The sequence below is a fragment of the Cervus elaphus genome, chromosome 33 (genome assembly GCF_910594005.1).
Source record: "Cervus elaphus chromosome 33, mCerEla1.1, whole genome shotgun sequence".
Taxonomy (NCBI): domain Eukaryota; kingdom Metazoa; phylum Chordata; class Mammalia; order Artiodactyla; family Cervidae; genus Cervus; species Cervus elaphus.
The window spans coordinates 22,134,308-22,151,793 of NC_057847.1; the positions used below are offsets into that span (position 1 = coordinate 22,134,308).

The 17,486-nt window shown below is 39.8% G+C and overlaps 1 protein-coding gene across 5 annotated transcripts in view; it reads right to left on the reverse strand.

Moving 5' to 3' along the window:
• Positions 1-17,486, reverse strand: part of OSBPL6 (oxysterol binding protein like 6) — a 203,675-nt gene that overhangs the window by 82,485 nt on the left and 103,704 nt on the right. For all 5 annotated transcript variants that reach the window (XM_043894089.1, XM_043894090.1, XM_043894091.1 and 2 more), the window contains one exon: positions 1,618-1,871. In XM_043894089.1, coding sequence (XP_043750024.1) covers positions 1,618-1,719 — 102 coding nt within the window. In that variant the 5' untranslated portion in view covers positions 1,720-1,871. The remainder of the gene's footprint in view (positions 1-1,617; positions 1,872-17,486) is intronic.

Genomic DNA, 17,486 nt, shown 5'->3' on the forward strand with positions numbered 1-17,486 from the left:
CTGTTTTTTTTGCATACTCACCCCAGAGCTCAGGTAAAACAGGCAGTTCAACTAAGCCTGACAGATGGTTCGGCAACAGTTAGCTGTCTCTTCCATTTGCCATAGTTCTCCAGGGTGAGCAGGGTCAATCCCTTCCTTCCCTCAGCAGCCAGAAGGCCACACTGCTTAAAATGCCTCTCAATTTCAATGCTCAGGGCAAGGGGAAAACGGAGAAGCCATGAGGCAGGTGAAGGGTAGCACGAAATTGCAAACTTAGAAAGCATCTCAGTGTGCAGTAGTAATTTAATTTAAATGCGTTTTCATTCATGGTACTCTTACTTTTCTTAAACTCTAAAGATGTAATGCAATAAACATTATAACTATGTGTAATCACAGATTCAGCTAATGACATAACTGCTTCTAATGAACAGAATGTAGATGTCCTCTTTGAATTCCCCTGCAATTTCTTGCTAGAAATAGGAAAGGGAGTTCAGAGTGGGAATCTGTAGACGGAGGGCTCTCTACGGAACACCTCCAGAAGTGCATTCCCGCCATCTAGAAGAAGGAATTTTCATGCGGAACTGGCATCTCAAAGCCCAAGTCTGTACTATGGAATATCAGATAACTGAGGGGTGCACTTCTAGAAACTATGCAAAATACTCTGAACATACAAAACAGGAGGGAAAAAACTGCACAATAGTGTTCGCTAACTGGATGTCCCCCAAAAGGAAAGCTTTTAGAAAAAGTTAACATCTGCTTGTTGTGAAAGTCTATCACAAGATAAGACTATAATGGCAAATAATATTCAGTTAAGTGCTGGGCAAAAAATACACCTGTCTTGACAAACAAGCATATTCATACGACTAATCTCCACACAACCTAGCCTGTATAACAGCCACTAAAGTAGTAACAAAGTGAAAACGGCTCAGTAGTGTCTGATTCTTTGCAACCCCACGGACTATGAATTCTCCAGGCCAGAATACTAGAGTGGGTAGCCGTTCCCTTCTCCAGGGGATCTTCCCAACCCAGGGATCAAATCCAGGTCTCCTGCATTGCAGGTGGATTCTTTACCAGCTGAGCCACCAGGGAAGCCCAAAGTGGTAATAAAGTATCCTATAAGCAAAAATAATGTACAGAATGGGCTACATGGAGTAATTAAGCAATAATAATTTAATTTCCCTGTTGACTTCAATTTCTTGATTCTACAATTATATTTGTAACCTCATTCCTCAATCTGTTACCAGATTCCATGAAACTCCAAACAGAAGTTAGTGCATGGCAGACCAATGAGAGATTTGTAGGAAGATGCCAGGTCTTTCCACCTCCACAAGTGAAGAAGAAATAGCAGAACATTCACGTTCCAGAAGCCACCTTCTGCCCCCAGGTACAGACATGAGAACACTGAGGGCTTCACCTAGCCACTCTTCTGTGGCTTGTACTCTGAAAAAGGATTCTCAACTGTAGCAAGAGCAAGGTCTTCATGACATCATCAGGCACATCGACAGAACACAGTGAGTTTTCCTGGGGAATAAAAGTCTTCACAACAAAAGTTTCAGACTTAATTAGCAATCCCATCATATCCTGATGGTACCACAGTTGCTCCAAAATAACAACAGGCACGTTATACTCTTCTCTTACCTGCCTACTGTCCCTCTGGGAGGATGTGGAAGAGGAGGCACTTCTATGGGTGGGGGTGGATGTTTTATGAGCAGGGGATATGCCCTTCTCGTCTGAACTCATAGCTGCAGTTACAGTCTAGTTGAATGCACTGAAGACCATGCCAATCGTGTCTCAAATTCACAAAGAAGCAGGTGATTTTTCAGCTTTCGTCCATTTCATGAATCAGGTTTGATTAGAAAAGAGGAGACAAATGTTGAGGGTGTCCCAAACACCTAAAAGTAAAGTGAACAAACAAAAAAAAAACCCTCATGTAAATGATTTAAAAAAAACATTACATTAAAAAGCATTTTATTTAGGAAACAAATATGAGAGGAAGAACTCTGACATATTACTAAATATTATTTCTTCTAGATTTTAAGGTAGAGGATAAAAGTGTTAATATGTAACAAACCTCTGTCAACATGGAAAGCAGGAAGAGACCGTATGTTAAAGTGATATTCTTCCGCTCTATTCTCATTGTTTTAAAGCAAATTACAATGTTATGTTCTGGACCTTCATGCCAAAGTACATCAGTTGCTTCCCCTGAAATGCAATTTCCTCTGCTCAAGGGATTATAATGGGAGCGCCGTCCATATCTGTTGCCGATTTAGTTCAGTCATTTCATACATGTGACAGTTAAATCCAACACAAAGAAGTCTGTGACAAAAGTGAAAAGAGCTGATGCATTTTGTGCATCATATGATCCAGTGTTTGGGAAGGATCAAGGGATACACCAGTCCATCCTAAAGGAAATCAGTCCTGAATGTTCACTGGAAGGACTGATGTTGAAGCTGAAACTCCAATACTTTGGCCACCTGATGCGAAGAGCTGACTCATTTGAAAAGACCCTGATGCTGGGAAAGATTGAAGGCAGGAGGAGAAGGGGATGACAGAGGATGAGGTGGTTGGATGGCATCACCGACTCAGTGGACGTGAGTTTGAGTAAACTCCGGGAGTTGGTGATGGACAGGGAGGCCTGGCATGCTGCGGTTCATGGGGTCGCAAAGAGTCAGACACGACTGAGCGACTGAACTGAACTGAAGGGATAGATGTATGCACAGTTATTTGTACTTTAAGACCACAGCACACATACACATGACTCTCAACACCAACAGGCTCACAAGCATCTGCAGGCTGACAGGCACGTCCTGGGACCGGGGAAAGGATGGAGTTGCTTCACTTATCCAAAGCCAAGAACCACGTCATTTTTCATTTGTATTCATATAAGGAAAAGTCTGCACTGTAACTGCTATGGCTAAAAACTTGTCCCTGTTGTTCAACAGACAACACAGGTTTCTGGGAAAAAAATTTTTTAAGGTAAGCATGATAGTGTAAGATAAAAAGCTTACACAACAATCTGTGTCCCAAAAGACTAACAACTAAAGTGAACTTTGTCCTCTTCTAAGAAAGTGGAAGGCCAAGTTCCAGGCCCAATCTAAATACCTTGAAGGAAGCATAGACCCTTGGGTAAGTACTTTAGCACAAATCAGAAACAAATAAACAAACAAAAACACCTGCTAATGATGAAGAGATATCAATCTTTAGGCCGAAGAAAAGTGAGACCTGAACTTTTCAGTTCAGGGGCAGAGACAGTCAATGAGAAAAATCAAAAAAGGATGAAGATACATGGGGTATTAGGAGGACACACGGCAAGGGGGACTCACTGGGTCAGGAGGTCAGAAGTATCCCTGTGCAGGTGGGTTTGACCTGAGATCTGAAAGATGACAAGGAGTTAACCAGCTGTCTGGGTGTCCAACTGGGTGCAATCTAGGAACTTGTGCTGGTTAATACGATCAGAACACATGGAGACAGTGACATGAGGGTCAAAGAAGAGCAGAGTTCAATTCCTGTAGGGCATGTTCAGCACTTAGATTTTCATCCTAAGTCTAAGAGACCATAAAGAGGTGAGGTAAAACAAGATTTGTATGCTAAAAAGATCACTTTGAAAAAAAAAAAAAAGATCACTTTGGCAGCCATGAGCAGAACCAGAATGAAGTAAAGAAGATAAGGGAAAAAAAAAAAAAAAAAAGAAGATAAGGGAAGCCCAACTGGAAAATAAAAGATGATGAACCAGAGAGGTGGCGGGACCACTCTACACCTGGTCCTGTCAGCTGTGTCTCGACAAGGGGGAGGAATGGCTTCCTCGTACCTCAAACAGTGAAGAATCTACCTGCAACATGGGAGACCTGGGTTCAATCCCTGGGTTGGGAAGATCCCCTGAAGAAGAAAATGGCTCCAGTGTTCTTGCCTGGAGAATTCCATGGACAAAGGAGCCTGGCGGGCTATAATTCATGGGGTCGCAAAAGAGTCAGACACTACTGAGTGACTAACACACACACACACACACAAGGAGGGGGAAACAGCAGGGCTCAGGATGATTCCCAGGCCTCTGGTATTCCAAGCGAGAGCTGGCCAAAGGCAATCAGGACCGACAGCAGGTCATGAGTACAGTTTCAGATGCGTTAGCAGTGAGGCATAACAGAGGCATCCAAGTGGAGACAAACACATGTGTCTGGAGTTCAGAGAAATTTAGGCTGGAGATGGATATTTAATAGATTATGTTAATAATACAAATATATTGAGCAACTTACATATAGATCATGTAAACTCTGCAAGTGCAAATAAATTAAATTTCATAAAGCCTATCATTATATGTTTAAAACCTGCAACATTATGTTAACTGATTATGTGATCTCATTTGTAATCAGGATTTTAATCGTCAGCTGGCTTTAGAGAATATTTGAAAGAACAATCCCAATAAGTAAAAGGCAAGTGACTATAAACTCAGAAAATCGGACTTTACTTGTGGTCCGTTCACAAGATTTCAACGCCATTGTCACCACAGGAAAAACAAAATCTACTTATCCCCCAAATTGGAAGACTTTCTCTTGAAACAAAACTAGCATTAGAACTAATAGACACATAAAGAGCTATAGAGCTCGCTCTTTGGCTTGAGATCAGGTTTTCTTTAGTACTGGCAAGAGGCAGTAATAAGTCAACACTTACAAGATGATCAGCTAATCCTTCTCTTTTATGAGGTAGTCTAATAAATGCTCTCAAGCCAAGCTCTGGTGCCAGCAAACAGAAAGAACACTGCTCAAATTCTTGATACGAAGTACTTTGCTTACTGGCCCAAGAAGCTTTACAAGTAGATGTTGATACCTGAGCAAAAAGTATGGAGGTTCTGAGATGTGCTCAAGTGCCCCAAGGGATGATGCTGACACAACCTAACTCAGTAAACTCTTAACCATTTGTAAGTAAATTTAACCCAACCTACATCAAGGGCCAACATTTTCTCTGATGTACTTTTCTTTTTCCCCTAATAGCATCCAACTGCACTTTCCTCATTAACATCAATGCTAACACTTTGGTTTTTGTTTTAATTTAAAATGATATTTTCAGAGTAACTTGTCTTTGAAGAAAGGGCAGCATTTTTGGTTGAATTGTAATTATGAATATCTCGAATAATGTCAAAAACGAGGAAAACATGAGTAAGATAATTTAATTCATTCCATGAATTGTTTTTGAGGTTACTGTTGTTGCTGGGCTTCCCTGATGGTTCAGGCAGTAAAGAATCTGCCTGCAATGCAGGAGACACAGGAGATGCCTGGTTGGATCTCTGGGTCGGGGAGATCCCCTGGAGGAGGAAAATGGCAACCCACTCCAGTACTCTTGCCTGAAAAATCCCATGGACAGGAGTCTGGTGGACCACAGTCCAAACAGTCGCAAAGAGTCAGACACAACTGACTGACTAAGCATGCATGCATTACTGTTTCTATTATTTTTAAAAATCTTCTTTTAAAAAAAGTTTCAAGTACCTAATATAAGGTTGAATGAGATGACCTTTAATGATCATTCCAATTTGATTATAAACCAAGTGTCTGATCAATGTTCTATTTCAAAATGCACTGACAAAAGTCAATGAAAACTCTTTGGTAGGTTGCATCTATTTATTCTTTATTCCTAGAATGTAAGAAATGTTGTGACATTAAAAAATACTTATTTCATCTCTGTCAAAGCACATTTTTAGAAATCACCTAAACAAAATTCTAGCCCTATTTTAGATCATAGATTTTAAAGTCAACACCAACATAATTCCTATACTCAATGAGAAAAGTATTGTGGCTGAAAATAACAGCAATACAAGAACCTAACATCTAATTTTCCTGTCTTATTCCTCCTTCACATATCAGTGGGATCACTACAATTGTTTCTAAGTGCTTTAACACTTGAATTTACAGTGAGTGACATAAAAATCAGATTTATGACCTATGGACCTAACTAAAGCAAAAGGTAGCAGGGAAGACTTTTAGAACTTGCTGTTTACAGGTATCATACATCATGCGTGTTCAGAAAAACATCTGAAACTGGGGACAACTTACCCCAGGCTACGTTGTGATGCGGTAACAGAGAACTCCAAAATCTCAAGGGTTTACAAGAAAGGTTTATTCCTCACCCATTTACATGTCCATTAGAGGCTGGCTGCTACCCTACTCTATATTCTCTTCATCCCAGGCCTAGGAGCCCCATATGAAGGAGGAAAAGAGCCACGGCAAAACCATTAGACCAAAAGTTCTCACAGCTTTTGTTTGTAGGCAGCACATGCTACTTAAACTCACAATTTTTATTGGCCCAAGCAAGTCATATGGACAAACTGAAGTCCATAAGACATGAAAGTATAATTCTCTCAGTGATTGCCTGGGCACAATAATATGATGTATTGTATTTACCATAGGGCTTCCCTGATAGCTCAGTGGTAAAGGACTTGCTTGCCTATGCAGGAGATGTGGGTTCAATCCCTGGATCGGAAAGATGGAGAAGAAAATGACAACCCACTGCATTATTCTTGCCAGGAAAACCCCATTGACAGAGGAGCCTGGCAGGCTGCAGTCCATGAGGTGCAAAGTGTCAGATACAACTTAACAACTGAGAATGAATGCATAAGGCCACCAGACAGATATAACACAATACATTTCACCATCCTTCTAGTGGGACATTTAGATTGTATCCAGTCTATTCTTAAACAATGAGATTTATCATAGAAGAGTTCATGACAATTATATATTTCCACCTTTGATTATTATAAAATCACCCTCTGTTTCATTTGATAGCATTTGCTTTTTTTCCTGTTTGTAATTAATGAGATTTGTCCATGCTTTTAAACTTTCTACACTTTTGTATTATGTGTTCCTCTTAGTAATAATCTTATTGGGTTGTTTAAAAAAAAAAAAACTAATTTCAGTCTTCCCCATTTCCATTTATTGTTTCACTAATAGTTCACCTTACCCCTCCATACCATTTTATGCTATATTTTTTAGTTTGTCTTTGTTTCCTTTAATGCTTGATGGCTTTTCCTATATAATCTGCCTTTCTTTATACTATTGACTTTTCCATGGTTTTAATTGATTTTTATATTTGTCCTTAATTTGGAAGATACAATTCTCCCTTTAAAATTCTATTTATATTCTCCTTTAAGTTTTTCTCTCTCTCTCTCTCTTTTTTTTTTTTGGCTGTACCACTCGGCTTGCAGGATCTTAGTTCCTTGACCAGGAATCAAACCTATGCCCCTTTCAGTGGCAGTACGGAATCCTAGCCACTGGCCCACCAGGGAATCCCCCCTTTCCCCTTTGTACTGTGTACTTAGTCACTCAGTTGTGTCTGACTCCTTGTGACCCCATGGACTGTAGGCTGCCAGCCTCTGTCCATGGAATTTCTCAGGTAAGAATACTGGAGTGGGTTACCATTCTCTTCTCCAGGGAATCTTCCCAAACCAGGGACTGAACTTGGGTCTCCTGCATTGCAGGTAGATTCTTTACCGTCCAAGCCACCAGGGAAGCCTCATCCCCCCTTTACGTCTCTCTAAGTTATCGTGGAACCTGGGGTCTGTAAGTGACAGAGTCAAGAGTAAAACAGTATGTTTCAAGTCTTCCTTTGCAATATAAGCCTCTCCTCCTCCTGCCGCTACCTGACCCCCCAAAAAATAAAAAATTTCTCCTCTGAGTCCTCATTTCAACTTGGTGATTTAATCTGGAGTGTTGCAGAACTGTACTTAGGATTCTTGAGCAACAGGGAGGAGCTGACATGACTTTTTCTCTCTGAGGCCAACTGGGACCTCTAAGTGTGAGGACAGACTGAGCAAAGCAAAGATTTTTCTTCCCTTTGCAAGTCGTCTCCTTCTCCTCAAGACCAGCTGAGGTTCATCATAATCAGGCCCTGGCTAGACTCTCCTCAATGTCAGATCCCCTAGAACTCCTCTAGTCCTCAACATTTTGACATTAGACTCTGTTTTATGTTAGTGTTTGGGATACGGATAGCTTGCCTTTCTGGATTTGCATGACTATTCACAGAGAATTAGGAGGAGCCTCATTAGATAATTCTAGACACCAGCCACCTGAGGTAGGACATTCTTACCAACTGACCTTATCAAGGTAAATATCATTGCACTGCTGGGTGGAATAAATTAGTTTTCTATCAAGATCATCACCATAGCAACAAATGCCCATTGTCATTATATATCATACTCATTACAATATCATTATATATTACAGCTTTTTTTTTTTCCTTAAAGAGAAAGGGTAGGAAAGCTTTATTTCTAAGGCCATTAATCTACAGGTGAGGAAAAGAAAATCGAGGACTGATTTCAAGAGGGCAAGCTGGAGACTTCCAGGAAAGATGGCAATGTGAGATCTGATAAGGGTTTTCCTAGAAAATGACTAAAAGGATTTAAAAAAAAAGAACCTAGTACTTATTCTAGGGAATGGTGGCCACCACATGCTATAATATCTAAGGAATCATCTAATTCAGGACAAAACCAGAATATATGAAAACCAACATGTGACTGCCCTTCTCAAGACAGTCAAGTGGTGTCACAGGAAGGAAGTCTGGGAAGCTCCACCAGTTTCCTCCAAGCTGAAGAGGAAGGTGGCAAGAGGCCTAGGGGAAAGGCTGGTCACAGATTACGAGAGCTTTCAGAGATCATGGAGGCACAGATGTCCCAGCACAGCAAGGCCATAGGTACTTTGCCCTTTGCTGCATCCCTTAACCTTGCCTTCTGATAAGCATCATGACATGTCCCAATGCGCCCTGAAAATACAGTTTCCAATCCCCAAGCTGGCCTCTGGTGTAGTCATTTACAAAACTAAAAGGAATGAATACAGAAACAAACTCTCTACTTGTGACCATACAAGACTCTAATCCCTCCCCACACTCTAAAGGCTCTTTACATAGTAAATGAATAAGACAAATCTATGTTCTCCCCTGGTGGTTCAGCAGGGACCACCTGCCTGCCAATGCAGGAGGTGCAAGAGACATAGGTTCAATCCCTGGGTTGGGAAGATCCCCTCGACAAGAAAATGACAACCCACTCCAGTACACTTGCCTGAGAAATCCCATGGACAGAAGAGCCTGGTGGGCTACAGTCCATGGGGTCACAAAAGAGCTGGACACGATTTAGCAACTAAACAACAACAATGTTCTGTGCCACCGAGCTCTTCAAGATAAACATAGGGAAAGTAACTATAATAACTCTTGGATTTATCAGTTTAACTATTTTATTTTATTTATTTATATTTCACTTTTAAATAAAGAAAACAGGAAGCATAAATATAGAAACAAGACTATAAAAAGTATATAGCCAAAGAACAGAAGACACTAAATTATGAGATAATTGTTGCAATCTATAATAAACAACTAAAATAATAAGTCAAAGTTAGAATATTCTACAATCATCTTGACTTAAAAGGAACACCATCCATCTAATATCCATTTCCAAATATTTATGAACTCCTAACAAATATTGGAACACCTGCTTTTATATGTTTGTGTTCACACACACACACACACACACACACACACACACACTCCAACCCAGTATCAAGATTAATGGTAAAAGATGATTACTGTTTCCATTGATGTCAGCAACAAAATAATGATGCTGGCTGTTGTCCTATTGACACTGTGTTCTCAGAGTACTAACTTATGAAAAATAAAACTATCCAGGTAAAATGAATGAGAGAATCAAATGAAAATCAACCAGGAAAAAAAAAAAGAGATTTCATTTAAGTACCTGGTTACAAAACACACACACACACACCCCCACATGCATCTTCATCTTTAAGTTAAACAAGCCAATCTGAAAAGGCTACACACTGTATAATTCCATTTACATGACATTTTGGAAAAGGCAAAACTATGGAGACAGAAAAAAGATCACTGGCTGCACGAAGTAGAGCATGGAGGATTTTTCTGGGCAATTAAACTATTCCGTATGATGTTAGAATGGTCAACATGAAGCACGTTTGTCAAAACTCACAGACTGCACAAGACCAAGAGTGAACCCTACAGTAGACTATGGACTTGTCAGGATAGGTCCACTGATTATACTACTCTGGTGTGGGACGCAGATAACGGGTGAGGCTATGTGTTTGTGGGGCATGGGGGAACTCTGTGCTTTCTGCTCAATTTTGCTGTGAACCTAACTGATATTAAAGAACAGCTTTGAATTTTAAAATTTATTTTAAAAATTTAAAATATATTTCATTTTTTTTATGCCTATCAAGTTGTGGCACATGAGCTTAGTTGCTCTGAGGCAGGTGGGATCTTTCCAGATCAGGAATGGAACCCATGTCTCCTTCATTGGCAGACAGATTCTTTACCACTGAGCTCCCAGGGAAGCCCTGGTTAATCTCTGTTAAGCTCTAATATAATAATGTCTTTATTTGAGAAATGTAACTTGAGCTGAGGTATTCTCTACTTGGGATACATGTCCCTAGATTTAATAATTATATATTCTTTCTAATCTAGTTTTAATTTTGTACTTGGCATGAAATTTATATTCTAGGAACATGGAAAGTTCTTTCCTCCTATTTTAGGTTTTGTTGAGCTTGGGGCATGATGCATTGAATTGTTCTCAGAACTTCCAAAAATTGTTAATCATAAAGAGATTAGGGAATACTTCCTTATTCTGAAGAATCAAATTACCTTTTATATTCTTTCCCCAAGCAATCCTTCTTCTTTGGACATCTTCTAATTAGTAAAACAAACAGCCTTTCAGAAAATTATCAAAGAGTAAAAAAAATATATATATATATATATAATTTGAGGTTGGAGTCCTAAAAAAAAAGATCACCTACCTCCTTCCCAGTGTTCTCTATCAGGTCAGGGGAAAATACCCATAAAAATATCAGGCTCTTACCACATGCCAGGCCTGGATGCCAAGCACTTTCCATACATTCTCAGGAACTCTCTTGTTATTCACAGTACACAGATGAAAAACGAAGGGCTGAGGAAGTTTATTAAACAGAGTCCTCATGCTGGTTTTTTAATCCATTTGACGTCAAAGCCCATGCAACAAATTCTTTCATCACTGTTTCCATGTAACCTGGGCTTCCCAGGTGATGCCCGTGGTAAAGAACCTGCCTGCCAGTACAGGAGACATAAGAGATGTGGGTTTAATCCGTGGGTCGGGAAGATACCCTGGAGAAGGGCATGGCAACCCACTCTGGTATTGCTGCCTGGAGAATCCCAAGGACAGAGGAGCCTGGGGGGCTATGGCCCATTGGGTCCCAAAGAGTTGGACACAGCTGTTCACACAGACACGAGCAGCAAATCAGCCTGGTGGTACTGTCGATGACATACAGTACACATTTACAGAGGTTCTTAGCCTGGGTTCATTAAAGGTTTAGTGTGTTCTTTAAACCCCAGGAACGATCTGAAAAATGTTGGCTATATGTGCATTTTATATTACTCAGGAGATATTCAATAGTTTGCAGCAGATTAACAAACAGCTAAAATAGTACGTCCTTGGGGGTTCATATTTCTAAAAGCGTTGTTATTAGTACAGGTTTAAAAAAAAACATGGGGCACTTCCCTGGTGGTCCTGTGGTTAAGAATCTGCCTGCTAATGCAGGGGACTTGGGTAGATCCCTGGTCAGGGAGAATTCCACATGTCCAGGAGCAAATAAGTCCATGTGCCATAACTACTATGTGCCTATACTATATGTGCTTATACTCTAGAACCCTCGAATTGCAACTACTGAGCTGCGTGAGGCAGCTATTGAAGTCCAAGTGCCTAGAGGCTGTGCTCGACAACAAGAGAAGGTACTGCAATGAGAAGCTCATGCACTGCAACTAGAGAGGAGGCCCCACTCTCTGCAACTAGAGAAAGAGTCTGTGCACAAAAATGAAGACCCAGCATGGCCAAAAAGATAAATAAATAAATAATTTTAAAAAACATGGCACAAAAGGTGTACAACATATTTAATAAATATGTACAACATATTTAATATAATGAGATTACAAGACATTTGAGTCTGATGGGAGCATATGCCATGGACATTCCTGACAAGGCCACTTTGATACCATCACTTGATAATTTTATCAGTGCTAATTTTTCAAGAATTTTGCCAGCCACTTTTTCCTTCATTATTTGGTTTCTGACCCTTGCTAATCTGTTTTGAGAGGAAGCTTGGTAGTGTCATAATTTGTATTTTAATGGAAAAAATAATACTATGAAATGTTTCCCATGACAGCTAATAGGTACTGAGTGATGGCTTTTTGGCAATAACAGGAAGCATCAAATATTCTTGCCTCTGCTTTGTGACCTTGAATCATGACTCACAAATCCATGTCGAGCGTGGGTAAACTCTTACTGAGGCACCAGGTGACATGAGCGCTCTGCTCATGTCCCGTTCTCTAGAGCAATTTCCTGTCAAAACAAGTTTTGTACTGAGTTGAGGTACACTAAAGAACTGGCTAAAGCAAACAAAATGACTTAGGTTAAAAATGTTCCTGAATGAACTCTGGTGCATTGCTACTGGGAAGGTAGAATTGGTGCAACTGCTATTGAATGTGGTATGGTGGTTCCCCAGAAAATTAAAAATAGAATTACCGTAAGACTCAATAATTCCAATTCAGGGTTATCTGCCCAAAAGAACTGAGAGCAGCAATTTGAATAGAGATATGTATTCCCATATTCGTAACATCATTATTCATAATAGCCAGAAGCTAGAAGCAATTCAAGAGTTCATCAATAAACAGATAAACAAAATGTGGTATATTCATACAGGCGTAACTCAGAGATACTGCAGGATCAGTTCTAGACCATGGCAGTACAGCGAGTCACATGAATCTTTGGTTTCCCAGTGTATATAAAAATTATGTTTACATTATACTCTAGTCTATCAAGTGTGCAATAGCGTGGTGTCTTGGGCTTCCCTATTAGCTCAGCCAGTAAAGAATCCGCCTGCAATGCAGGAGACCCTGGTTTGATTCCTGGGTTGGGAAGATCCCCTGGAGAAGGGACAGGCTACCCACTCCAGTATTCTCGGGCTTCCCTGGTGGCTCAGATGGTAAAGACCTGACAGCAATGTGGGAGACCTGGGTTCAATCCCTGGGTTGGGAAGATCCCCTGGAGGAGGGCATGGCAACTCACTCCAGTATTCTTGCCTGGAGAATCTCATGGACAGAGGAGTCTGACAGGCTATCGTCTATAAGGTCACAGAGAGCTGGACACAACTGAGGCAACTTAGCATACATGCACAGAAGAAAATATCAACTATAATTAATAGTATGCAGGCATTAATTTTATATTATTTTGTGCTCAGGTTTCATTTTCTTTATAAAATCTTTCCTAATCTGCTAGAGGAAATTGTCACTTCAATCTGTATTAGAATATCTCTATACATATGCACATATATTGAACATACACTGCCTGTGTTTATTTGCATTGGTCCTGCACAATCTTTGAGGGTGAGGACTATGTCACTTTCAACATGATAGTCTGATGTCACGGGTCACAAAATCCACTCAGATTGTTTACTGGGCTTATCATTCTATAGTTAAGACTTAAAGCCTCCATTCTACACATTAAGTACAGTTGACTATGCACAGTCTGTCTGAAGATAACTACCCTCACATCAGTTATTTGATTTTATTATATTTGCCCAAAGATAATTCAAAATAACCCAAGTGATTTGCAGACTGGAGTTCCCTATCTGTTCAGCAGTCAGCCAGAGAGAAAAACTGTACAAAGTTCAACATTCCCAAGAGAAAACCTCCTGGTTATCCTAAAACAAGACCCACCAGGTTGCTCCAGAGGCCTGGAGCACTAGTAAGCTCTATTCTCCAGGTGCAGAGTTGTACATTAGAAATAAGGATGGAGGCAGCAGTGTAATTCTTTCAAAGCACTGCCTGATAGGTTAGGTTGGGTACACAATTACTCTACCTGCCACCTACCTAATTTACTACCCATTATCTTCCCAATAACAGGTATTTCAGAAGGCTTCAGCAGCATTTTTAAAAACTGTTACCCCTCCAGAATACCACTGCTTATGCAGACCTTTACCCATATCTCAGAGTGCCTATAATTAAATTTTCCTTGCGCTGGGCATTCAGCATGAATTTTGGTTTCAATTACTGCTCATTCATTGTTACAAGAGGGAAGAAACAGCTGGCAATAACCAAAGATCTACTGCCAGGCCTAGCTTCTTCCGCCTTGTGAAGGCAATTCCCTGGAGGGTCGCAATCTCTGCACACATCTAGTGGTTACTGGAGCAGGCTTACATGCGCTCAGGAGCCAAAGGCATACGCTTCTCCCCACTCAGCCTCCAGAGACATAACTCCTGGAAACCGGGTTCAGCCGTGGTGGGAGTATGGACGCCACACAAATCAGTGCCTTTTTATTTTTTTTTTTTGAGAGCTGAGTTTTAAACATTTATCAGTACACCATGGCCCATATTGAGTGGCACTTTTTCCTTTTATGTTTACACTAAAAAAAATCTCATTGATTGCCTGGGCTAGAGATGAATCCCAACTCTGCCAGTTCCAAGCTATGAAACCTCAGACAATTTACTTAGTTTCTCTGTGCCTCAGTTTCTCCATCTATAAAACACAGATAATAACATCATACTTCACAGAATTGTGAGAAGTAAATGCAATAGTCTATGCGAAATGCTTAGTACTATTATACTACATCCTCTTCTGACCCACCTTCCAGAAGACTCTGTGAGGGGAAACAGACGTGAGGACACACTATGTATCCAAGAGACCTTTGCCTTCCTCCAAGAGCAGGTTGTTCAGGACACTTCAGTCTCAAGACTTCCCATTTTGAGACTGATCTGACCTATGACGCTATTTTATTAAGAGTCTTGATGTAAAAGCTTTGCCAATTTTCCATCAAAGGATAAAAAGTATTTGGAAGAAAAAGGCTAAATTAATTTAAAAATTCACAAAATAGAAAACAACATACCACTGTATGTCTTTAAATGGATTTTCCAGCCTATTCTTACTAAAAATAAGCTTACAAATAAATACAAGAGAACAATCAAATAATGTACTTATTAAGATTATTTTTTTAAAAAAAGATTATTTTAGTGTCAAAAACACTTGAGATACTGATATGAAGTAAAGGAATGGGGTCCTGATAGTGTCAAATTCATGCTGTATTATAAATAACAAAGAAATGGATAAAAAAATACCTGACTTTGAACTTTCCTTTTTCATCAGATCCCGTGATCTTACATCTCAGGGTCTTTGCTTCCTCTGCACAGGGAAGATACTTCTGTGCCCAATTTACATTGTGAGATTTTATGAGAATCGAGAAAGTAAGAATTACTTTAAAATACACATACACATCTTATCAGATTGAACACAGGATTTTTTTCACTTCAAAATACCACTGAAAAGAACAGTAAAGGGACTTTTTTCCTTAAAGTAAAATTTCGTTAAGACTGATGAGGGCAAAATTTGGGGGCTGGAAAACAGATAAAAGTGGAAAAATTGTATCTGAGTCATTAGTGAATCCAGTTGAAAAAACATTGACTGGAAGTTTAAGGAATTCAAAAAAAGGCCTAAAATGTCACTTGGTATTGAATTGTGATGAAGAAAGGCTACTGTTCCACCAGATTTCAAGTATGGGAAATGCCAGTGCTATCCACAATACAGAATTTTGAAAGGTGGTGTCAGGAACATGGCACCTGGGAACTTATTACAAATTCAAAGTCTTTTTTTTTTTTTTTAATTGACGTACAATTGGCTTACAATATTGCATCAGCTTCAGATATACAGCATAGCAATTCAGTACTTTTACAGATTATATTCCATTATGGGCTTCCCTGGTGGTGCTAGTGGTAAAGAACCTGCCTGCCAATGCAGGAGACATAAGAGATGCAGGTCTGATCCCTGGGTTGGGAAGATCCCCTGGAGAAGGGCATGGCAATCCACTCTGGTTTTCCTGTCTGGAGAATCCCAAGGACAGAGGAGCCTGGTGGGCTACAGTCCACATGGTCGACAGAGTCGAACATGACTGAAGTGACTTGCACAGCACACATAGGTTATTACAAGATAATGGATATAATTCTCTATTCTATGTAGTAAATCCATGTTGCTTATCTATTCTATATATAGTAATTTGTATCTGTTAACCCTATAGCCCTGGTTTGTCCCTCCCCCTCTTCCCTCTCCCTTTGGGTAACCCAAGTTTGTTTTCCAATCTGTGAGTCTGCTTCGGTCCCATACATGCATTTGTTTGTATTACTCTTTAGACTCCACATAGAAGTGATATCTAATAGTATTGGTCTGTCTGTATGACTTAACTTCACCAAGCATAATATTCTCTAGGTCCGTCCATGTTGCTACAAATGGCAATATTTCATTAATTATGGCTGAGTAATATTCCAGTAGATACATGTGCATGCGCACACACACGTGCACACACACACACACGCATGTGCACACACACACACACACATTCTTCTTAATCCACCTGTCTGTTGATGGGCACTTGGGTTGCTTCCGTGCCTTGGTTAATTCTATGTGTTGGAGCGCATGTCTCAATTTAGTGTTTTTGGTTTTTTCCAGACACCCAGGAATAGAATTTTCAAATAAAATTCTAATGAACTTTTCAATGAAATTCATCCATACCAATGAATCAAATACTCTGAGGCTCAAGACTCTGTGTTTTAACAAACCTGTAACTATGCAGCAGGTGTAGATGATTACCAACGGGGCCCTGCTCTTCACAGGGCATAATTATATGGCATTAGACACAGATTCACTCCCAAGGTAAAGACCTAAAGCCTCAAAAATGAAGGGATTTTAAAGATTTTTCCTGCAAAGTTTAAAAAAATAATAATAATTTTAAATGATAACTAAAGTATATGTATTTTAGTATTTCTAGAAATGGACTTTATGTTACAGAACTATTTCTGAAAACTTTAGAAAGCTCATGGAAAAATTTTACTACAATACAGTACCTCCATTTATGAATAAAAAAGAAAATAAAGCAAAAAGCTCTATCAGGAACCAACATGACTTTGTTGTCTACCAATCCTTGGGATTGCAAAATTTCTTGGATTCCAGATTCAGAAACAGAAAGACATAACCCAGTCACTGCCATTGACTAGAATGGAGGTCAGTAAACTTTTTATGTAAGGGTCTGGCATATATATGACGTTATTGCAGCTTTTCAGCACTACCATTGTTCAGCAGTTCCCCCTTATGCATGGTTTTGATTTCTGATATTTCAGTTATCTATGGTCAACCATGATCTGAAAATGTTAAATGGAAAATTTCAGAAATAATTCATTTACCTTAAACTGCATGCCGTTCTGAGCAGTGTGATAAAATCTCCTGCCATCCTGCTCTGTCCTGCCCAGGTCATGAATCATGTCTGTGTCGAGCATATCCCACCTATGAATCCCTTAGTAGCTGTCTGGGTTATCAGATCATTGGCTGCAGTATCACAGTGTTTGTGTTCAAGTAACCCTTACTTGACTTAATAATGGCCCCAAAATGCAAGAGTAGTGATGCTGGCAATTCAGATCTGCCAAAGAGAAGCCATAAAGTTAGTC